Source organism: Panthera uncia, chromosome B4, assembly GCF_023721935.1.
Source record: "Panthera uncia isolate 11264 chromosome B4, Puncia_PCG_1.0, whole genome shotgun sequence".
Lineage (NCBI taxonomy): Eukaryota > Metazoa > Chordata > Mammalia > Carnivora > Felidae > Panthera > Panthera uncia.
This window is the reverse complement of record NC_064809.1, coordinates 24,393,522-24,419,220: the sequence shown is the minus strand read 5'-3', so window position 1 is coordinate 24,419,220 and position 25,699 is coordinate 24,393,522. Positions and strand designations below refer to the sequence as shown.

Sequence of the window (25,699 nt, the reverse complement as noted above, 5' to 3'; positions counted from 1 at the left end):
TAGGAATTTTAAGGGAAAAAAATAGTAAGCTATAAAAAGTACAATAGAAAAACCATATAAAAATACCAAGATAATACAAGTTTTGTTTAAAAAGTTAAAGGTGACTGGGGGCGCCTGGGTGGCTCTGTCGGTTAAGCGTCCGACTTCAGCTCAGGTCATGATCTCACAGTCTGTGAGTTTGAGCCCCGCGTCGGGCTCTGTGCTGACAGCTTAGAGCCCGGAGCCTGCTTCACATTCTGTGTCTCCCTCTCTCTGCCCCTCCCCTGCTCATGCTCTGTCTCTGTCTGTCTCAAAAATAAACAAAAACATTAAAAAAGTTAAAAATGACATATTCACATACATATTCTACACACAATTGTGATAGAACTATTTCAGATTTTGAGAAATCACATGAATGGAATTGTAGCCACAAAAAAAAAAAAGCGTTTAAACAAAAATCTTTTATCTTTAAAAATTTTTTTAGTAATTTCTATACCTAATGTGGGACTTGGAACTCACAACCCTGAGACCAAGAGTCACACACTCTTCTGACTGAGCCATGCAAGCGCCCCCGAAATCTTATTATATGTAACCACTATTTTGGACTCATGGGATATAATCAGATGGCAACATCACCTCCCACTAGCAAATATTCAGATATTTTTCTCCCAATCCAGGTTGAAAAATCTTTCAAGTAATGAAACGTCCATAGAGTTGTTTTAACTCACAAAGCACTGAAACAGAATGTCCAGCCAGCCCTATAAAATTAGAAAATCACCGCAAGTCAAAGTTAATCAGCCAGGCCAGGCTACAAGCTAACCACCTGCAGTAGGGGTAGAAGGCTGGCATGGTCCTTTTCTTCTTTCCTAATTCCATCCCTCCTCTCTCAGCTGGTTAACTATGGTCTGACCTTGCAGGGTCAACTGTAAGGGGCAGTTGAGTTATCTGGCTGACACTTCGTAAGATGGTTTTGAGCATGCTGGATTGGGCATGCATGCATGCATTCATTCATTCATTCATTCATTTTACAGTTTTGGTGTGTGTGTTTTGTTTGTTTTTAGTAACTCTATATCCAACGTTGGGCCCGAACTCATGACCCCTGAAATCAAAAGTCACATGCTCTAGGAGCACCTGGGTGGCTCAGTTGACTGAGTGTCTGACTCTTGATTTTGCTTAGGTCATGATTTCATGGTCCATGGGATTGAACCCTGAGTAGGGCTCTCTGCTGACAGCACGGATAATCCCTGCTTGGGATTCTCTCTCCAGCTCTCTGTGCCCCTCCCTCACTCACACATATGCACACACTCTCTGTCTCTCAAAATAAATGAACATTAAAAAAAAAGAGAGAGGGAGTCACATATTCTACCTGATAAGCCAGCCAGGCACCCAAGCAATTACTTAAAAAAAATTTTTTTTAATGTTTACTTATTTTTGACAGAGAGAGAGACAGACAGACAGACAGACAGAGCATGAGCAGGGGAAGGGCAGAGAGGGAGACACAGAATCCAAACCAGGCTCCAGGCTCTGAGCTGTCAGCACAGGGCCAGACATGGAGCTCGAATTCGCAAGCTGTGAGATCATGACCTGAGCCAAAGGTGGACATTTAACCGACTGAGTCACCCAGGCATACCCCGCCCCGCAATTATTTTAAAGTTGACTTTTTCTCAGGGGCATTCCTGTACTCCTAGCTGTCTTCACCTGCAACTCCCCTGACCTGAGTTAATGCAATCCATTCTTGTGGGTTTTCTTTCTTCTTAGCTTTCAAGGAATCCAGAGATCCACTTTGGACTATCCTCTTCTGAGGCCTCTTTGCACCTCTAAGCAACCCTTTTGTATGGTAAATGGATCCCCCACAATGGTTCACTCTCCTTCATTCTTGACAAATATCTGGTCCTTCATAAGCACTCAAGCAGTTTTTGTCAAACCAAATGCTGAGAGTGCGGGATGGTCTCAACACATTAGAATTCTTCTCCCTTCATTAGGGAAAGCACCTTATCCACCCTCTCAGGTTCCAGCTTTCCTGAGTATAAGTCAAAAACTTATATTTCCAGAACTGCAAGAGACTCACATCAAGCCCTTCAAATTAGTTTTTTTTTTTTTAATTTTTCAGTTTATTTACTTATTTTGAGAAAGAGAGTGAGAGCAAGCAAGAGAGGGACAGAGAAAGAGAGGGAGAGAGAGAGAGAGAGAGAGAGAGAGAGAGAGAGAGAGAATCCCAAGCGGGCTCTGCACTGCCAGAGTAGACCCCGATGTGGAGATCGAACTCACGAACTGTGAGATCATGACCTGAGTCAAAGTCAAGAGTCAGATGCTTAACCAACTGAGCCACCTAGGTACCCCCCCAATTAGGTTTTATGAGAAATGAGTACCTTCTCACCCTTCTCCTTTGGCAGCTTTAAATTAGCTGTTTTCTTTCCTAAAATGCATTCTCAAATTCAGAACAGATTACCTACTCATTGTATTACTGTATGATGCAACTGACAGCAACATAGCATTTATATAGAACTTTATAAAGGAAGTCTGTGGTCTAAGTGGGGTGGGGGATCCACATTCTTGCTTATGAGAACTGGGATTTACTTGTGAAAAACTAGGGGCAGGAAAATTGGCATAGAAATAAAATCCTCAGTTCAAATGTATCAACTCTCCAAATTCTTATGACCACTACTAGGTGCTATTTTTTCAGTCCAAAGATCAAGTCTACATTCCACCAACATATTTTATTAAAATACTGCATACTTACAGTAAGAAATATAACCAGCTGGATTGAAGTAACTCAGTATTTACTTTAAAATGAATATAAACAAATACAAATATCTAAAATAAAACATGTATCCATTACCAAAAGTACTCAACTTAATAGATAGAGGTTACATGGCAAACGGTGGCATTCTGGTAGCTTTGAATGGATAGCTCTGCAAAGTTTACCAGTCCTCCCTAAGTCCATTCTTATTAAACAGCTTTGGTTGGAGTATGATTCAAAATAAGTGAGGCAGATTCAGTATGATGAGGTGAGGAGGTTGACAAATCATTCCAACTTAAAAACAAAACAAAACAAACTATGAAGTGGAATAAAAACCATTACAGCACTCTGGAACTAACTAAAGACCTATAATAAACTAAGAAGTATTTATTCATGAAAATCACTGAAATTTGGTAAGAGCTGTGTGAGTCTGTGGTGCTGTGCTCTCACTTCCCACGTCAGAACTTGCTGCCACTGTCAGAAGGGACTTGCTTGACCTGATGCAGAGTGAGTCAAAGTGGTGATCTCCATGCTAAGCACACAGAGTTATCTAGACTGAGGGTGCAGTCCTGTCTGGGGCAAACAAGGTAAGAGTAGCAAGGTATTTCACTGGAAGTTCTGGGAGGTAAGACAGCCATCTGGAGTTGATAAGCACTCCATATACTCCAGATTTACCGGAGGCATGCAGAGTAGAAACTGAAGCTGGTTCAAACCACCCACGTATCCATGGTTGCCAAGGCGTGCACATACACAAAAAAGGAGAAGCAAAAAGCCTGTTAGAAAGCAAAAACCAGAGCAGTCTTGAAAATGACCCAAATGTTGAATGGACTTGCAAGCCCACACAGATCCATCAGCAGAGTGGAAAGCCTGAATGATGCGGTTTGAACACAACTTCTGTCCAATCTTTGCCTAAATGCTAAGCTAGGCAGGTACAGCAGCAACCCTCAGGAAGCAAGATTTTAAAATTTTTAAAAATGAACAAGAGACATCAATGGCTGCACACTGTAGTAGAGAGGAACTTCATAAATTAACTGGAGGCAAGTTACTGTTACTAAATCAGAATCCATAATTGCTACATTATCTGTAATTCAATAAGATTACAAAGCAAAGAAACAAGAAAGTATGACCCTCACTAAGGAAGAAAAGCATTACATAAAACTGCCTGAGTATTTCCAGATGGTAGATTTAGCAAAGATTTAAAAGCAGCTCTATGAACATGTTCAAAGAACTAACGGAAGCCATGTTTAAAGAATTAATGAAAACCATGATGAAAATGATGCAATGCAAGAAGAATCTCAATAAAAAGATACAAAGTAAATGAAAGAATTGAATGGAAACTTAGAGCAGAAAAATATAGTACCTGAAATGGAAAATTCAATTGATTTGAGATGGCAGAAGAATGAGTGAATTTAAGAATCAACGGAAATCATTCAATCTCAAAAGGACAGGGAGAAAAAACAATGAAGAAAACAAACAAAGCCTCAGAGACCAGATTGACATTAAATGTACCAACAACACATGTAAGGAGAATCCCAGAAGGAATAGATAGAAAAGGACAGATACATATATTTGAAGAAATAATTGCCAAAAATTGCTTAAATTTGATGAAAAATATTAATCTACACGTGAAGCTCAATAAATCCCAACTAGGAAAAACATAAGGAGATCCATACCTAAACACGTCATCATAGTCAAACTGGTAAAAGACAAAGAGAAACAAAACAAAACAAAACCTTGAGATCAGCAAGAGAAAAAAACCTATCACAAAAGGAGACCAGAATTGCAATTAACATATGACTTCTTAACAAAAAATAATAGAGGCCAGCAGTCTGTGGGAGAACATATTCAAAACGAGTGAATAAAAAAAAAAATGTCAACCACGTATTCTATAGCCAGCAAAACTATCCCCCCTCAAAAAACAAAGGCAAAATAAAAAACATTCTCAGCAAAGACTGAAGGAATAAAATTATATAAAGCACTAGTTACATCACCGTATTGTTGAGTTGCTGTAACATGCACAGACATAACATATGAAAATAAGGGCACAGAGAAGAAAATGAGATCTACTGAAATAAAGTTCCTCCATTTTACCAGAATTAACGCAGACTGATAAGATGCACACAGTCATCCCTAGGTCAACCACTGATATGTAACTCAAAAAAGGAAGAACACAAGGATCTATCTCTTCAGATATGAGAAACAGGAAACAAAAAGCACAATGGGAGATGTAAAGACAATTTATATCAATACTAAATTTGAATGAACTAAACACTCCATTCAAATAACAGAGATTGTCAGACTGGATCAAAAAAGCAAGATAAGGGAACTGTATTTAGAATATATATCTCTTACAACATGTAATAAGACAAACAACCCAAAAGTAATGGGGTGGTCTGAACGGACATTTCTCCAAAGAAAATATACAAATGGCCAATAAAAAAGGAGAGGATGCTCAATATCACTAGTGTAGATAAATGTAAATCAGATCCATGAGCTAATATTTCATTCACACTAGAATGGCTTTATCAAAAAGAGAGACTATAAGTACTGTAGAAGATGTACAGAATGATATAGATGCAGTTCATCAGGTTCTCAAAAAGGTAAACAGAAATTTACTACATGACCTAGCAATTTCAATATTAGAAGTCTATCCAAGAAAAATAAAAACATGCATCCACACAAAGACACGTGTACATACATACATAAATACCAGAGAGGGGGAGAGGGAAGAAGAAAGGAGAAAAGAAAGGGAGAAAGGGAGGTGGGCAATTAACAAATGGGATGGTGTATCTGGACCAAGGGTATATAGGAGCTCCTTTTATTATTTTGGTAACATTTCTATAAATTTGAAATTAGATCAAAATTTAAAATTACATTAAAAAAAAGAGAAAAGGATATTGTATAGCAAACTCCCTCTATCAACTTCTTCAATGAAGACCATATACAGCTTAAAAGTTATTAGAAAACTGTAGATAATTTTAATAAAATCACTTCAAGAATATAATTTGGTTGTAAAACCAATACAATGAGCTCTAAAATAATTTTTCTATTGAGTTAAAGTCATCTGTAAATCCTGTAACAACATGTTCTTATTCACAAAATCTGAATGAAAAGCAAACACAACTTTCCATTTCTAACACAGGGTAATCCCAAGTTCACTTAGAAGGTACTGAGATTTGGGGTTAATTTTTCTTTCAATACCAAGCACAATTATATAGTTATTCAGAATTTGAAGTGAGTTACTTTTTATTTAACAAGATACTTGCTGCTTTGAAATAAATTTCATTAGTAAGAGTGATAATGATGTTAAAAAAAAAAGACAATGAAAATGCAAGCTGCATTTCTAAAAGATTATAATCATTTAAATTCTGATGATAGCTGTATGTTTACAATTCTCTACTCTTTGACAGACAAAAACAAAAACAGAACTATTTTATATATGGACAATCTGGAGCATAATTAAGTGCTTCCTAATGAAGTTTCCACTGACCTATGTAGAAATATGGTTCACCAACAGCCAAATGGTATCATTTCTTTATCAAAGGTAAGTGGGACCAGCTAAACACAAAGACAATCCTTCAACAATTTTACTCTGCCAAGTACAAAATACTTCCCAAAAGCCCAAGGCACAATTTTAATTCACATCTGGTAAAGGAACCAACCATAAAATCATTACTTATTTTCAACTTAATAACTGATTGACATTGCTCAAACCAGCTGTTTTCAATCCTAATAGTTCTTTATTTTCTTTAACATATTTGCTATGGGCTAATAATTTGCAATAGGTGTCATCATGAGAATAACCAAAATTAGATTAAATGTGACAAAAGACTAACATAGAGTTTCAGACCCTTAAGTGATGATACTAAGTCAAGAATGGGAAAAAAGCATTGCAAAAGGAGACTACTGAAATGCTACTTATATATTCTTGCAGTAAAACCAGCAATGCATCCATTTTAAGAGTTATCATCTCACTTCCAATTTCTTTCCCTCAAGAACAATTTGAATTTCTTTGGCATCCAGGGTCTCATAGGTTAGTAAAGCTTCTGCTAGATTCTTATGCTCTTTTGCATGAGTCTTCAAGATGTGTTTTGCTCGTTCGTATGAGTCCTGAAATGGAAAAAGCAGGTATCTAAGAGGCAGAAAGGATAAGCAAAAACCATAAATAAGAAACAAATATTCTATTCTTAACCTGAAAATCTATCACATGGATAAATGAGGACTACTTAGACAAGGAGCTACTTAAAGATATAAAAGTACACATTGTACTTACTTTTAAAATAAGGTCTGTGAACAAAGAAATCTACTTCTCTATTCAATATACATGTGTAAAAAGGAAAGGGAGGTTTTGTTCCTTTTACCTTGTGAGATTTCACCCATTTATACAATTGAAATGGCCAGAAAAGATCTACTTTTCTGTTCTTTTCCTTGGTAACAACTCACTGTCAGTCTGTGACAACATCAATTGACCAACACCAAAAAGCATAGGTAGGTCAAAGAAACATAACACAATTATTACAAATAGACATCATTAGACATTCTGAATAAAACTTTTATGTTCAAGTGAAATAATCAAAATCAAGGAAAGTATAAAGTAGTACAAATTATCATGGAATATTATAACTAACAATCAGGGATGAATTAGTAGTAACTTTAAAAATTCTGCTGGAATGAAACTCTTACATGGTAACATGTAAGACAACTATTAGGTTTTTATACTTTTAAGTTTCATATTATTTGAACCTAAAATGTTACAAACTAGTAATCACTTCCATTAATAACGACATAAGTGTGCCAGTTAGTGGAAAGTGTACCTTCTTGCCTTCCTAACCTTACCATTTCAGAAAAAGAATCCAACTTTTATTATGGTTTTTAAGTTTTCACAAATGTATTAGAGCAAGAAAGGAGTATTTCCAATGCTCTAGGAATACTAGAGTATAATTTACTCAAAATAACATAAATAATAAAAGAAGGAGAATGAAGTTTCTGGGAAGGCAGAGGAACTTCCTGTTCTGAAACACCTTCTAAACTTTTCCATTATATAAACTTTTCATATACTAAACTTCCTTAAAGCATTTCTTCTACCTTCTTGAGTTAATCAAAACCCGGCCATTCTAGAAGTGCCTGGGTGGCTCAGTTGGTTAAGTGCCTGACTTTGGCTCAGGTCATAATCTTGCAGTTTGTGAGCCTGAGCCCCACATCAGGCTCTGTGCTGACAGCTCAGAGCCTAGATCCTGCTTCAGATTCTGCGTCTCCGTCTCCTTCTGCCCCTCCCCTGCTCATGCTCTGTCTCTCTCTGTCTCAAAAATAAATATTAAAAAAAAATTTTTTTTAAATAAACCCTGGCCCTCCTGGGGAGACTTCTAAGCCCTCAAGTGACAGTTATTAGTTCACTCTTATCCCAGACATTTCAGGGTAAAGAGCTGAGTTCTTTGTTCCCCTCACCATTGCCAGACCATTACATAAAGCAAGATTCCTTTGAAGTTTACACCATCTGACTATATAGCCCTATCCAATATCCTTCGTTTTGCTATCTCCTACCCTAATTATAGTTCTCATTCACTAGACACCTGGCATTAACTCAGTCTTGTCCATTCCAAAACGTGCCATCATGCATATCCAAATGGCATGCACATATCCAACCTCTACACTAAGCACCAGACCCATGTATCCTGCCCAACTTGAAATCTTCACGTGAACAATGAAATGACACTGAATGTGAAAAGACATTTCACGTTCAACATGTAACTGAGCTTGTGATCTACAAACTTCCCCCACCTTAGGCCATCATTTGCGTTTTCTCAGTAAACAGCACATACAACTATACAGCTACTGGGCATTGAAATAAAAAAGACTTTTGTTTTCAAAGACCTTTGTTCTTCATTCTCAGCACAGGCACACAGCTAACACAAAACAAATGATATTTGTTGAATAAAATATACATCAGAATGATACACCAATAAAGACTCAAATAACATCCCCCATTCTCACAGCGCTATGGTTTCACAGCTAACGTAGAATATTTATAATTATTGATATAAACCATTCTTAGCCTATGGCCAGAATAAAACAAAGCTCCACTCTATGACCAGAGGATCCCAAATGACATATTAAAATCATAGTCGCAATGGTGCACTTATCTTTATTTTATACACACACACACACACACACACACACACACACACACACACACATATATATATGGTGACATTTCTAAAGAATAGAGGACAACCAATATTCCTTGGAAGTACCTTACTATTTATGACTAGATAGATACATAAGCATAGAAAAATATGACTATTACCCTTAGAAGGATTCTAATTTCTTGTTCAATAGCAGATTGAGTTTCTGGACTCAGTTTCCCTGTATCACTGTAGGTCATAACTCCAAGCTAAAACAAATTAAGAAGAAAGAAATTGAACAGAAAAACCCTAAACCACTAATAAATGTAACAGAGGAAGTATTATCCTATACTTAAGGAAACATTATAGGGAAAAGGAAGAAATTCAATATAAACACACCTTGAAGGCAAAGAAATTTCTTTATTCTTCTGAAAGTTTAAGACTAAATTAAAAGTATGAGCAAGAGAAAAAAATTAAAATTATACATATGATTCTGAGTACCCTGTTAGAAAACCTTCACAGCTATTCCTAATCTAGAAATCCACAATGCAGTGTATTAGCAGCGCTTCATGAAGCCACAGTGATAATGTAGGAAAGTGAAATATGTGAAAATGGTAAAGTAAGAAAGCTGAGCAAGTAGGTGTTTTATGTCATATGAAGAGAAATAGAAGATCTCAACATCTGCTTAGCTCATGAAATACTACCTACTACTATCCAGGTAGCTAGAATGGAAGGAGAATACTAAACTTTATCACTCAGACAACGACATTCAGTTTAGAATAAGCTGAGACGGGAAAAGTAAATGTTATCAATTTATAATGAGAACCCTCTCTCACAAAGAGGCACTTGGCAAATTATCATTTGATCCATGAGGAAGGAAGAAAATGAAGTATTATAGGGGTGCCTGGGTGGCTCAGTCGGTTAAGCATCAGACTTTGGCTCAGGTCATGATCTCACAGTACATGAGTTCAAGCCCTGTGTCAGGATCTGTGCTGACAGCTCAGACCCTGGAGGCTGCTTCAGATTCTGTGTCTACCCTCTCTCTCTCTGCCCCTCCCCCGCTCACACTCTGTCTCTCTCTCAAAAATAAACAAACATTAAAAAAAAAATTTAAAGTGGCTATTACCTTTTCACTCATTCCAAATTTTGTAACCATCCGCTTTGCTATTTTAGTTGCATTGTCAAAATCACTGGAAGCACCTAAATTTAAAAATATACAAAGAACTCAATTTTTAAAAAAAATTTTTAAATCAGCAAGCACAATTTGAACTAAAGCCATTTGTTACAGCCAACCTGTTGTAATATGGTCAGTTCCAAATATCAGCTCCTCAGCCACTCTTCCACCCATACTAACATCCATCTGTGCAAGCAGCTGGGCTCTAGTTTCGTTCCATCTGTCATTCTCAGGCAACAGGGACACCTAGACAATCGGAAACAAAGAAAAACTTTAGATATCGCTTGAAATATTTATATTAATAATCAGAATTATCATTTGGCTCTCACTATTGTACTTAAAATCATGATGCTGGCAGCTCTAACTGAGACAATCAGTAGAGACGGTCATTGGGTGACTGATGACAAAACTGGCAGTACAAAAAATCAGAAAAATTATTAGAGAGCAAAAATTCATTTGATATATGTAATAGATACATAACGCTGCAATAGGACAAACTTATCCCCGGGTACACATAAGTGCTTAAAACGTCTTTCATTAGAAAGAGATGAGAATGAAACGTGTACTCAATGAGAAAAACCTTAGAAAAACTCTTGAACCGCCAACACAGTTTCTCTGTGGAGGGAAGAGCACAAAGACATATTTAAGAATGATCCTTTGTTGTCACTCCTTTGTTGTCAGAATGTTTCAGAAGAAAGTGATCCACAAACTTGGGAATTAGTTGAATTTTCTTTTAAATTGTTTTCATCAATAATTCCCTTCATCAGCTTTTGGAGAGTGCTATTTGAAAGGAAAACAAACAAATAAACATACGCCACAAGATACTTACGTGTCCAAGCGTTGGGCCTCGTGGCATGATTGTAGCTTTGTTTATTGGCATTGCATCTTTAGTGTAATATGCAATAATAGCATGACCAGATTCATGATATGCTGTGATGGTTTTGTTTTTGTTATCAATTTCCACGCTCCTACGTTCAGGCCCTAAGGATAAAATTTTAATTAATTCACTCCATTAGGAAGGTATAATTAGACAACTAAAACCCATTTGCCTTTAAGTCATTCTTAGTGTAACATGACTTAATATAATTAATGAATATTTTAAACAACAACTTTCCAAGTGACAAACAAAATTCTAAGAGCTATCATCTTAATCCTTACTATCAACAAGGGAAGTTTAATTCTAGAAAATAAATGTAAATTTTAACAGGAATGTCCTAACTAACCTGTTTTGAACTCAACCAAGATTTAAAATCAAATACTGAAAATTAGTAAAATTAGTATTTATTTAAAGGTTATTTACTTTGAGAGAGAGAAAGATCAGGTCTGTGTGAGCAGGGTAGGGGCAGAGAGGGAGAGAGAGAATCCCAAGCAGGCTCTGTGCTCTCAGGGCAGAGCCCAACGCGGGGTTTCATTTCACAAACCGTGAGATCATGACCGGAGCCAAAATCAGGAGTTAGACACCTAACTGACTGAGCCAGGAAGGTGCCCCAGTTAAGTTACTCTTTTAGCAGCATTATCAGATAAGAGAAAACACATGACACCCACGCCCCCAAACAGTATAATCATATAAACTGTATTTGTTCTTAAGAGGCCCAATTGTATGGCTACTTTTGAGTATATATTTTCTTGCTCCTGTACCTTTCTTTTTTATAACCTTTTTCTCAAAAAGAAGAACTTATTCTCTAACATAATGAACAGGGTAAGACAGGAAAAGAAAAAGAGAGAGGGAGAGAGAGACAGAGAAAACCTACCCATTAGAATTTTATCTTTGGAAAACTCTAGCTCCTTCATGGTAACCATTTCTTTTCCATCAACAGCTGCCTTTAATGCAGCCTGGTTCACAAGATTCTCCAACTCTGCTCCAGAAAAGCCAACAGTACCTCGAGCTATGATTTCTGGATCAACAGCTATGAAAATAGAAGACAACATTGAAATTCCAGAAGAGCTCTTCACAAACAACTCATATTCCAAAAGAAAAAAGCTATCCTCAACTAGAACTTAAAATATTTATCTCACTGCAACTACCAAATAAATTCACTTTATTAAATTCTAGAGGAAAAAAGCCCAAACTGCCACTACATATACTATTAATATTGCCAACAGGACAAATCACAAAAGTCCTTAAATTTAAATAACTTTGTGAAAAACAAAGAAATGCAGAGTTGCCAGACATGATTTATAAACCTTCAAATTATGACCTAAATTGTTACTAGCCTAACCACAAACTGATAAAGTATACTCAAAGATAAAATATTGTTTTTATTTTCTGAATTTCATCTTTAAATACTTTATACATATATAGTATTATATGTACATTTATAAAAGCTCTCCTTATTATAGGAAACATATTTGGTTTAACAAATTTATTCACCTATCTTTGAAAATAGTACAGCGTGACAGCTGTGTTTATTATTTGAGTCCATACTATTTTCTTGTGTTTCGTTTTACAGTTTGCCTCTGTTAGCCCCAAAGTGATTATATATGCTTCCTAGTATTTCATATTTTACATTCATCCCCAAAGCATTTATACATACATTTATCTTCAAGTGTTACGTATCTGAACACTTGGAAGAAAACTTCCTTTAGAATCAGGATTCAAATGATAGAATCTCTTGTATATACAATTAATAAATAAACTTTAAAAAGGACATACAAATGGAGAGGAAAAAGGACAAGTAAAACAAACTGGTCTTTGGAGACATCTATCAAGTAAGGACCACAAACAGGGTGGAATGAAATTATTACCATTTTTTATAGACAGAATAGTAAAGTTGGTGTTAATGGAATCAGACTTACACTGATCAAACTTTATTTTATTGAGATACCATTTCAAAATTTCTGTTCGACCTTTTACATCTGGTCTTGGAACTGTAACTTGCATGTCAAAACGACCAGGACGTATTAAGGCACTAAAAGGAGAATATAAAAAGAAAATATAAATTAATAATCTGACTATGATGAAGGTCCAATTAAGTATGACTGACACTCTAAAGACAAGATGGAAAGATAATGGCAACTGAAGTTAGACTGGAGATTTGAGGTTTTTCATTTTAATCCCACCATACTTAATATGCAGTGTTATATTAGTTTCAGGTGTACAGTATAGTGATTGGACAATTCCATATTACCCAGTGTTCATCACGACAAATGTACTCCTTAATCCCCATCACCTATTTCACCTTAGATTGGAGTTTTGAGCATAAATATGCATACAACTCCTTTTAAAACACGGATCAAGGGACACCCGGGTGGCTCAGTCGGTTAAGCGTCTGATTTTGGCTCAGGTCATGATCTTGTGGTTCACATGTTTGAGCACTCCGTTGGGAGCTGTGCTGACAGCTTAGAACCTGGAGCCTGCTTCAGATTCTGTGTCTCCCTCTCTCTCTGCCCCTCCTCCACTCACACTCTGTGTACCTCACTCCTTCTTTCTCTCACTAAAATAAACATTAAAAAAATTTTTAATAAACAAATAAATAAATAAAATATTAGGGGCACTTGTGCAGCTCAGTCAGTTGAGTGTTCAACTTTGGTTCAAGTCATGATCTCCCAGTTTGTGGGTTCGGGTCCCACGTCAGGCTCTGTGCTGACAGCTCAGAGCCTGGAGCCTGCTTCAGATTCTGTGTCTCCCTCTCTCTCTGCCCCTCCCCCATTCTCTCTCTCACTCTCTCTCCCCTTCTCTCTCTCAAATAAACATTAAAAAATTTTTAACTAAATAAATAAACAAATAAGTAAGTACATAAATAAATAAATAAATAAATAAATAAATAAATCATTAAGGGTGCCTGGGCGGCTCAGTCAATTGAGCGCCCAACTTCGGCTCAAGTTGTGATCTCCCAGTTCTCAGGTTCAGGCCCCAGGTCAGGCTCTGTGCCGACAGCTCAGAGCCTGGAGCCTGCTTCAGATTCTGTGTGTGTGTGTATCTCTCTGTCCTTTCCCCACTTGTACTCTATCTCTCTCTCTCAAAACTAAACAAAAAAAAATTAAAAATAAATAAAACATAAAAAAAATTTAAAAACATGCCTCCCAAACAGTTTCAATAACCAGAAGGCAGAACAAAGTTTGATACAGATAGATAGCACACAACCCTCAAACAAAAACATGCAAGTCAGTCAACCAAGGAATCAGGTCATGATCTCCTGGTTTATGGGTTTGAGGCCCATGTTGGGCTCTGCACTGACAGTTTCAAGCCTGGAGCCTGCTTTAGATTGTGTGTCTCCCTTTCTTTCTCTGCCCCTTTGCCAATTCTCCCCTCACCTCTGCTTCTCAAAAATCAGTAAACTTAAGAAAAATATGAGTAACTCAGGGGCACCTGGGTGGCTCAGTCCACTGAGCATCCTACTATTGATTTCAGCTCAAGTAATGACCTCACTGTTCTTGAGTTCAAGCCCCACGTTGGGCTCTGAGCTGACAGTGCTGAGCCTGCTTGGAATTCTCTCTCTCCCTCTCTCTCTCTGCCCCTCCCCTGCGCTCACTCGCTCTCTCTCTCAAAAATCAACATATTAAGAAAGAAAACAAGAGTAACTTCTATAAGTACAACAAAAATTTAAAACTGTAAGTTTCATTTTATAATTTTCTGCACCAGCCTAAAATTTTGTGATATAAAGTTTGTCAAAAGATTCTTTAAACAGCTCTACTGAGACATAATTAGCATATCACAGAATTTAAAGTAGATAATCCCATGGTTTTTCATATATTCAGAGTTGTGCAGCTATCAACACTCTCATTTGAGTTATTAAATAATAAATTGGTAAATAATAAATATTTTTATTCCCCTACCCCAAAAGAAACCCCACAGTCACCAACAGTCACTCCCCATTCTTCCCACACTCTGGCAACCACTAATTTCCTTTCTGTTGCTATGGATTTGTTTATTTGAGACATTTCATACAAATGAAACCATATGTGATGTTTTGTGATGGGCTTCCCTCTCTTTTAAAGTTCATCCATGTTCTAGTATGATCATTAGTTACCAAAGAAGTCTTTTCACACTTACTTATCTAATGCCTCTGGGAAATTTGTGGCTCCTATGATGATAACTCCTTCATTGGGCTTAAAACTATCAAAAAAGAAACAAAAGTACCTTTTCACTGAAAATTAAAACAGTACACATATAGAAATGCTCTACACAAAACTGTTTATCATTAATTTTAGTAACAGCAAAGAAAAGGGAGTGATCTTGTTTACACCCAGGTGATAAGACATCTCTATTATTTTTTGAAAAAAACAAATGTTATTGGGCCAGAATACTTCAATAAAACTGCTAAAAATAAATCACAAAGTCACCTACGATTACAGATCTTCACAAAGGCTTATTTGTGTACCTGACTTATTTGTGAAAAATTATTCTCAAGTTTACCAATTCAAATGATTTGCTCCTAGACTTCCTATTTGGTTCCAAACTGCCTTATATGGTTTTAAGATGTTCATACTTCTTTCAAAGCAAACCCACCTCTTGCTTTTTAGATTATAAAAATTGATACAAACTTTTAATCTGCAACAACATTAGAAGCTAGTCACAAATTGTGTAGAAACCAGTCTACAATCCCTTTACATCTCCAAAGAGACTACTATTGTCAGTACTTTCCTGTCACACTACAATTAATGAAAAAGGTGTAGAGGTCATCAATTAAGAACAGTTGATACATCAATTAGTTATGGACACAACACAATACAGAGAATGAAGCTTGTCTGGCCTTCTTGCACTAGGGACTATTGTGTTGTCTACATTTTTTCCAATTTCTCGAATGTTATCAAATATATCACCATATTCCAAAGACAGAGGAAGATTCAATTACCCATCCATTTCAGCAAGAAGTTGATTTATAGTCTGCCTTGAATATGGATGCATTGGCGACTCGATTCGCTTCCCACCAACAGAATCTAATTCATCAATAAATATAACACAGGGAGCATTTGCTTTTGCTTCCCCTAGGAAAACAAAAGAGATTCCAGTAAGTTTAATGAAATCAATACTTTTTCGAACAAAGTCATATAAATATGAAAAACCTGTAAGGTTGTCAAAAGCCAACCAAAGACATTCATTTGGGAGACACAACACAAAAGAAGGTCTCTTTCTTTCTTTCAAAACTGATTTAAGAACAGTAGCCTCAAAAACACTGTATCATATACAATAATATACAACACAAACAACTGAGTATTCACTCTTCCAACTGCACAAACCATATACAATCAGATTTGAGGCTAATTATTCTTTAATTACATACTATCAGATTAACAAATAAAATGAATAGGACAACAACAAAAAACCCAGCTTTACAATAGCCCCCAACCTCATCAAACACCTCTCCTGGCTCTTCTCTTTGGAGGAAAAGTACAGTCCTGTTTTAGCTCAGACATTAAAGTACCTAAAACCTGACCCCCACAATGGCTAGGTCAGCTATCAATCATAATCACACAGCCAAGAAAGGGTTAAGAAGCCCTCTTCCCCTAAAATTAAGAAAATTTGGTATTGTATGAAAGATACGTTAAAACGTACTAAATAGATTTCTTATACGGCTGGCTCCCACACCCACAAACATCTCATCAAATTCTGATCCAGAAGCATAATAAAAAGGAACGTCAGCTTCTCCAGCCACAGCTCGAGCAAGAAGTGTCTTTCCTGTCCCTGGGGGTCCAACTAAAAGAATTCCTAAAAGAAAAAATAAGTGAGAATGATTCAAATTAAAAAAAACAAAACCAAAACCAAAAACCCTGATGTGAACCTATAAAACAAATAGTTAATAACTAATGTATATAGTTTGGAGGTTGAAGACACATGACCAGTATTTTGAAACAAAGCAAAACATGTCTTTAAATAATGATTCAACTTCAGGATCTTCTCCAAAACTAGTTTCCCTCTATCATTTAAATACTGCTTATCTATCGGTCCTCAACAAGTCAGAATCTTGAGAGAAAGGAATATAAACTTATCACTAAACAAAAGTCACATCAAAACAGATTAAGAGATTAAACAACGAAACATAATACATGAACCCTTGACTTGATGATCTTCCGTAAAAAACATACTTAAGAAATTCTAGAGACATTTGAGGAAAATTTCAAAAAAAACCTGGAGTACCAGATATCAAGGAAATAGTATTTAGTTTTATTTGGTAGGATAAATTACTCTCTTTATTTAGGATAATGTGCTTGGTCTTAGGTGATGCATACCAAAGGCTTTAGATGTAAAGTAGTTCATCTCTACAGCTTTGTAACTTTTTTATATGTTTGAAAATTTTCATAACAGCACTAAGTTCTTCTAAGTTGAAATAACAGAATTCTTTAGTTTCCACAACTTTTCATTTTTCAGAATATATTTAAACAGGCAACAAAATTATATTAATGCTATATTTTAACATAAAACTCTCTTTAAAAAAAATTTTTTTAATGTTTATTTATTTTTGACAGAGAGAGAGACAGAAATGAGCGGGGGAGGGGCAGAGAAAGAGGGAGACACAGAATCCAAAGTAGGCTCCAGGCTCTGGGCTGTCAGCTCAGAGCCTGATGCGGGGCTCGAACCCACAGACCACGATATCATGACCTGAGCCGAAGTCGGATGCTCAACCGACTGAGCCACCCAGGCATCCCATAAAACACCCTTTTAAAGGAAAGCTGAAAAATACCCTTCAGACTGTCCCCTTGTGTTGCCATGTTATTCCTAACTGGTTTAACTCCTCACTGTATCAATTTCTTATAGAATATATTTTGGTACCTGAGAATTTTCCCACAATTTTATACAATATCCTTTGATATTGTATAAGAAAAGTGTCACTATTTTATGGTTTTAAACATGCTCTTTATGATGTTATAATATTGACTTAATAAATGAATCCTAAATTAGCAGACTCATGGAAACAGTTTTAGATACTTCTGAACATTCTCAGTAGAGACAGTGCGTAGCACAAAACCAAATGTAAATAGCAGTGTCTCCTTTAATTCACCAATTCCATTTCTAGAATTGGAATCTAGCATAATGAATAAATAACACATGAGCAAATCTCCAATGCATTCTAAGGAGTTAATTAAGCATGTGGGCAAAGCCTTGAGACCTTAAGATGATCACCACAGCACTGATTTTATTATCATAATTAAAAATTTTTATGTGAGTAGAGCTGACACACAGTTACATTCTTTCAGGTATACAACATAGTGATTTGATAAGTTTACACATTATGCTATGCTCACCCCAAGTGTAGTTACCTTCTGTCGCCATGCAACACTATTATTACAGTATCACTGACTATACTTCCTATGCTGGGCCTTTTATTCCTCTGACTTATTTATTCTACAGCTGGAAGCTCTCTCCCTTCCCCTTCACCGACTTTGCCCAGCCCCCAATGTGCTCATTTTAACAGCAAAACACCAGAACCATTTAAAAGTTCAATATAAACGATTATAGTACAACTGTATAATATAAGGACACCATTAAGTCATTACAATTTTGTACCCAATTTTAGCCTACGGTTTTTCCCTCACACAAACAAGCAATTCTCCAACACCACCTGGGTGTCCTACAATTCAACTCTATTCTGACACGAACTACCTGGACATAGCATCAAATACTGCAAGTTAAGGCCTTGGTCCCAAAAGACTGCCTCTACCTCTATCCCTTCCTATATCAACTGCAAGACCAGGCTGTTACCTAGGCTTCTGACCAACAGGCTCTAGATAGGAGGTTCCAATGATCTCTTCCTTGGATTTGATTAATTTGCTAAGATGGCTCACAGAACTCAGAGAAACAACACTGTACTTACTAGATTACTGGTTTCTTATAAAAGGATACAACTCAGGAACAGTCAGTCAGATGGAAAGGATGCATAGGGCAAGGAAAAGGAAAGGGATTGTTGAGCTTCTATGCCCTCTCTAGATATGCCCCTCTTCCCACATCTCCACATTTACCAACCTGGAAGCTCTCTGAACCCTATCCTTTTGGGTTTTTATGGAGGCCTCATTAGACATGCATGACTGATTCAACCTCCAGCCACTCTCCCCTCCCAAGCAGTCAGGAGGGTGAGAGTGAGGTTTCAGCTGTGTAATCACATGGTTGATTCTATTGGCAACCAGCTCCTAACCTTAGGTGGGTTCTAAAAGTCACCTCACAGTGTTGCTCTCAACACAAGGAAATTGTAAGAAATGGGATTAAGACTAAATATGTACTTCTTATTAAAAATCACAACAGTCATTAAATTATATTAACTGTGGGAAAACATCAGAGAGGAACATTCTACAAAGTAGTGTGTACTATTTGTAAGGTCATAAAAGATCCATACTCACTCCTACAATAAAAGGCTGAAGAATTTTTTCAGGTTAAAGAAAAATCGAAATGTTATGTGTAAACCTGGATCAGGTCCTAACTTGGGTCGGTGAGGGTGATGGGAGGACCTTACTACGAAGGATATTAGTAAGAGAAATGCTGAAATTTGAATTTCACTGTGAATTTCATAATAGTTTTGGAACCAAGTTAAATTTCCTGATTTTAAGAACTATATTAGAGTTATATAATAGAATATCCTTATTTTAAAGAAATATGTAATAGGTATTTGGGGTTAAAGGAGCATGATATCTATAACTTACTCTCAAATAATTAAAAAAATACATTTATGTGAAGAAAGTGAATGAGCAAATGGGACAAAGTGCTAAAAAACTGTTGAGTCTGGTTAAGAGTACAGGGAGTTCTCTGTACTGTTCTTACAACTTAAAGTTTGAAATTATAACAAAACTCAAAATCCCCTTCCTCCCAAAAAAGGTTATACAATGTTATGTTTAGAATGAAGACTTATTTCTAAAACAGCAATTAAGAATTAAACTTTAGGCATTTAAATCTGATAAAAATTAAATTAGCAATGGATGACAGTATTTTTGATGTCAAGTCATGGTAAAGGGAAGATATCTTACCTTTTGGAAGTTTACCTCCAAGCACAGTAAATTTTTGTGGATTTTTCAAGAATTCAACAACCTCCTGTAATTCTTGTTTAGCTTCTTCCACCTAAAGTGACACAATTTACCAAACAATTCTAAATAATGGATTATCAAGGCTGCCTCTTTGAAAGTAGTAAATGTAACTGGAAGTTAACTTGGCTTTCTCTTTGTTTCAGGGAAAGAAGCACACAAGAAGGCCACCTTATAAATGCAAACACAAAGGGGTTTTCACCTGACTCTTTTTGCCAATTGTGCAGTCTCCTTTGTTTGTAAGTTTGAGAGACAGCGTATGTGTGAGCGGGGAAGGGCAGAGAGGAGAGAGAGAATCCCAAGCAGGCTCAGCACTGTCAGCACAGAGCCCAACGGAGGGCTCAATGCCAAGAACAGAGAGATCATGCCCTGAGCCAAAGTCAAGAGTCAGATGCTTACCCAACGGAGCCACCCAGGCACCCCCCATTATGCATTTCTTTACATATCCCAACAAAAGCATTCTCAACTTCCTACCTTTTCAAGAAATAGTGCTCCCTCCAGTTAACAAGCACTTAAATTCAAAATTCTAGTTAAATGTGTCAGTGGCATTTGTTGTAAATAGAAAGGTTCCCCTAGCAAGTTTCAAATCCAGAACTTTGGAACTGATTACAAGCTTCCAGGGCAAACTATGTAACTTAATGTACATCAACAAGGAAGCCTGTGTTTAAGTTATAACAATGACTTAGGATTCATTATGAGATTATTTTCATTATAAGGAGTTACTACTAGATTATAAATGATTTAGTTCCCAACAAATGCCAAAGGACAGTGACTAAAATTAAGCTATAGTATACGGATATTGTTTTGTAAATGGTTGTGGCCAAAAAAATTTAGAGTATTTCATCCTCAAAATATAAAAAATTATGTAAGAATTGAGATCCCTAGCAGGCATAAAGCCCAATCTGGTCAACAAGTATGTCAAGTAGAACATTAGCTCAACTTTAAAAAAACTGATATAAGGAAGCTGCCTATGAGAAATCAGGTAGCATACAACTATGAGTAACAAATGCAAATACCTATGAGCCAGAATAATATTAAAGATGAGCGCAGAAGACCAAATGAAAACAACAGTGGTGGCAATATAGTGAAAAAGCAGTATACTGAAAAAGGGTCTGGAAAGCAACAGACCCTTACAGAGGGCAAATAATCACAACTTGGTTCTACAAAGGAGTACAGAACTCATGCTCCAGACTTTAATTTTTCAAGGAAAAATAAAAAACACATCATTAAAGATATTAAATATCCATTTAAATGAAAAAAATGTATTTGTGGGGCACCAGGGTGGCTCAACCAGTTAAGCGTACAAGTCATTGATTGTGGCTCAGGTCAGGATCTCAGGGTTATGAAGTCGAGCCCCTATATCAGGGCTCCACCCGGAGCTTGGAGCCTGCTTGAGATTCTCTCTCATTCTCTCTTTCTCTCTCTCTCTCTCTCTCTCTCTCTCTCTCTCTCTCTCCCTCTCCCCTGTACTCCACACCGCCTGTGCAACCTCTCTCTCTTAAAAAAACAAAAACAAACGAAAAAAACCCACAAAAAACAATTTAAAAAAATGCAATTGTGTATGTACTCTTTTAGGTATTTTATTTTTTTAATTTTTATAAATTCTTTAATGTTTATTTATTTTGAGAAAGAAAGTGCAAGTGGGAGAAGGGCAGAGCAAGAGGGAGAGAGAGAATCCCAAGCAGACTCCACACTGTCAGCACAAGAACCTGGGGGAGGGCTCGATCTCACGAATTGTGAGGTCATGACCTGACCCAAAATCAAAAGTTGGATGCTTAACCAAATGAGCCACCCAGGCACCCCTATATTTATATTTTATTTTATTTTATTTTTTAATGTTTGTTTATTTTTGAGAGAGACAGACACAGAGTGCAAGCAGGGGAAGGGCAGTGAGAGAGGGAGACACAGAATCTGAAGCAGGCTCCAGGCTCTGAGCCATGAGCACGGAGCTCAACACGGGGCCAGAACTCACGAATCATGAGATCATGATCTGAGCCAAAGTCAGACACTTAACTGACTGAGCCACCCAGGTGCCACCCCCCCATATTTATTTTAAATTACACTGTCCAAATAATATATTCGCAGCCAATTTGCAACCCTACGTTAGACAACTTTAAATAAGAGCTCTCAATGAGAAGAAAAAACTCAAGTACATTAGGGTTTAAAAGAAACTACCTGGCCAACAGACACATGAAAAGATGCTCAACATCGCTCCTCTTCGGGGAAATACAAATCAAAACCACACTCAGATATCACCTCACGCCAGTCAGAGTGGCCAAAATGAACAAATCAGGAGACTATAGATGCTGGTGAGGATGTGGAGAAACAGGAACCCACTTGCACTGTTGGTGGGAATGCAAACTGGTGCAGCCACTCTGGAAAACAGTGTGGAGGTTCCTCAAAAAATTAAAAATAGACCTACCCTATGAGCCAGTAGTAGCACTGCTAGGAATTTACCCAAGGGATACAGGAGTACTGATGCATAGGGGCATTTGTACCCCAATGTTTATAGCAGCACTCTCAACAATAGCCAAATTGTGGAAAAAGCCTAAATGTCCATCAACCGATGAATGGAGAAATTGTGGTTTATATACCCAATGGAGTACTACGTGGCAATGAGAAAGAATGAAATATGGCCCTTTGTAGCAACGTGGATGGAACTAGAAAGTGTGATGCTAAGTGAAATAAGCCATACAGAGAAAGAGAGATACCATATGTTTTCACTCTTATGTGGATCCTGAGAAACTTGACAGAAACCCATGGGGGAAGGAAAGAAAAAAAAAAAAGAGAGAGAGGTTAGAGTGGGAGGGAGCCAAAGCATAAGAGACTCTTATGAACTGAGAACAAACTGAGGGTTGATGGGTGGTGGGAGGGAGGGGAGGATGGGTGATGGGCATTAAGGAGGGCACCTTTTGGGATGAGCACTGGGTGTTGTATGGAAACCAATTTGACAAAAAATTTCATATATTAAAAAAAAAAAAAAAACAGCAAAGGAACAATAAAAAAATAAATAAATAAAATAAAAGAAACTACCTGAAAAAAAGTGTACTAAAACATGAAATATCTCTGGGCCAAAGGGCATTATGAAAATCTAGAATTAAAGTCGTGATTATCTTAGATTTCTACATACTTTCCTAGGACTGTTTCTAGGAAGAAATAAAGAGCAAAGAGGTTTTTTGTTTGTTTTTTTTTTAGGCTAAAAATGGTCTTTAAAAGTTATTTCAATTAAATTATGAAAATATACTGTTTACAAAGTTAACGGTTAAAAGCAAAGCTCTGTCCACTCCTAAGCCCAGGAGACATGTGTTATATATGCTCACCAAGAAACATGCAGAGAATATTCACAATGGCACTATTTAGGTGAAAACTAGGCACAACTCAATGTTCACCTAATGTTGAATAAATAAACAGTACTGTGATATTCACAGGATACTATGCAATGGGGATGAAATGAACTACAACTCCATTTAAAAACATGGATGGATCTCATAAACATCATGGTGGGTGAAAAAAGCCATATACACTACACGTATTATACATGTCCATATGAAATTCAAAAGCAGGGGAAACTAATATATGTTATTAAACAGAACAATGATTATCCTTAGAGTGGTAAGAAAGGAACACTAGGAACTTTCTGCTAATATTCGATTTCTTGAGCTGGGTGCTGATAATTATGAGTTCACTGTATGGGAATTTATTAAGGTATAGATTTATGATTTGTGTAGGTCTGTGTGAATACTAAGCTTCAATACAATTTATGTTTAAAAAGAGATTTGGTTCTTTATTAAAATAAAATTTTTAAATATTCAAAGTTATTCATATACTAAAACAAGACCAAAATACATTTGGTCAAGGTAATGGATAACTTTGAATTGTAGGAAAAAAGAAAACAGATTAGATGTCACCTACTACTCAAATTAAAATTTCTCTCCCCAGACTCTGTGGCAAGAGAATTCTCAACTGAGGTATATAAAATCTATATAGGAAAATAGAGTTTAGGGGGATCAAGACAATGAATGGAGTTATAAAAGCTGTTATTAGTATTTTTATGGCAGCTATACATAATATTATTCCTACACAAACAAATCTAAGCAAGGAAATGATATTCCTATACTAGCTCTTTAAGACTTGGTAAAACTGGGGCACCTAGGTGGCTCAGTCAGTTAAGCGTCCAACTCTTGTTTCGGCTCAGGTCATGATCTCACGGTTCGTGGGTTTGAGACCCTCATCTTGGGCAATGTGCTGGCAGTGTGGAGCCTGCTAGGGATTCTCTCTTTCTCTGCTCCTCCCCAGCTCGCACACTCACCCTCTCTTTCTCTCTCTAGAAATAAATACGTAAATCAATGTAAAAAACAAAACAAAAAGACTTTGTAAAACTGACCACAGGTACCACCTAATGGTATACCTATTATGGTAAATGGTATAAATTATAATATATATATGTATGTGTGTGTGTGTGTGTGTGTGTATATATATATGTATATATATATATATAACATTTATAGATATCTATAAACAGTTATATGTATCTACATATAAATTTAGATTTGATAGCAATAACAGCAATATAACATTATAGCAATAACATATAACATATATGTAATATATAACAATAGCAATAATATATAATATATATATAACATTTATAGATACCTTTAAACATTTATATATATCTACATATAAATCTAGATTTGATAGCAATGACAGCAATATAACATTGTAGCAATAATTATAGTATTTGTTAATATTACCACGGAAAACTCTCTGACAATCTGAAAACTCTGTGATGTCCCCATTTTTTTTTTAATGTTATTTATTTTGGGAGAAAGTGTGAGCATAAGAGCAGGGGGAGAGGCAGAGAGAGACAGAGAGAGAGAGAAAGAGAGTCTCAAGAAGGCTTCACACTGTCAGCACAGAGCCCAGTGTGGGGCTTGAGCCCATGAGCCCGTGAGATCATGACCTCAGCTGACATCACAGTTGGATGCTTAATCGACTGAGCCTCTCAGGAGCCCCTTGTGATGTTCCATTTCTAATATTATCAGCATGTCTTCTTTAGCTTTGTAATCAGAAATGGACTCATTCCAAAAGAAGTGTGGTATATTAAGTAATGAAATATGTATAAAAAGAGATTTGGTTCTTTATTAAAATAAAATTTTTAAATATTCAAAGTTATTCAAAAGAAGTGTGGTATATTAAGTAATGAAGTATGTATAAAAAGAGATTTGATATACGTATAAAAAGAGATTTGGTTCTTTATTAAAATAAAATTTTTAAATATTCAAAGTTATTCATATACTAAATGCCTTGCTGACCATAACCTCAACACAGGTTCAATGTCATGCAGGCTCTCAGCTCTCTGCACACCTTAAACAAAATGAGAAGGGCCCTCTGCGCTAAGGAGTCAAGTTTTCAAATACTCACTGCCCCAGCCTCCTCCTCAATTATTCCCTTTCCACAATTCCAGCAGAATTCACAGATGTTTAAATTGCAAAGGGAAGGGAAGGACTACTTGGTATAAAGGCAGCATAGTGACTTCTGATACTTTATTCCCTAATATTTGAGTAGGTGAAAAATATTTATGCTTAAATGGGGAACAGAGTATGGAAAGGGGAAGAGCTCTCATTCTATTACATATTACAAGTGGCTTTTTCATTGGTCAACAACCAAGCCAGGCACATTAGCTCTTCAGGGTCCTTGCTCTGTATGTTCCTCTGGCTAGAAACGTTCTTTGCT

General features: G+C 36.5%; 1 protein-coding gene across 1 annotated transcript in view; it reads right to left on the bottom strand.

Annotated features, from left to right (window-relative positions):
* Positions 1-1,029: 1,029 nt before the first annotated feature.
* YME1L1 (YME1 like 1 ATPase) overlaps positions 1,030-25,699 on the bottom strand; it is a 54,260-nt gene continuing 29,590 nt past the window's right edge. The window contains exons 9-19 of the mRNA XM_049626948.1: positions 19,910-20,000; positions 16,512-16,664; positions 15,811-15,943; positions 15,009-15,071; positions 12,812-12,924; positions 11,767-11,922; positions 10,845-10,996; positions 10,135-10,261; positions 9,968-10,041; positions 9,024-9,110; positions 1,030-6,829 (exon numbers count right to left, since the gene is read on the bottom strand). Of these exons, the coding sequence (XP_049482905.1) occupies positions 6,686-6,829; positions 9,024-9,110; positions 9,968-10,041; positions 10,135-10,261; positions 10,845-10,996; positions 11,767-11,922; positions 12,812-12,924; positions 15,009-15,071; positions 15,811-15,943; positions 16,512-16,664; positions 19,910-20,000 (1,293 nt within the window). The 3' untranslated portion in view covers positions 1,030-6,685. The remainder of the gene's footprint in view (positions 6,830-9,023; positions 9,111-9,967; positions 10,042-10,134; positions 10,262-10,844; positions 10,997-11,766; positions 11,923-12,811; positions 12,925-15,008; positions 15,072-15,810; positions 15,944-16,511; positions 16,665-19,909; positions 20,001-25,699) is intronic.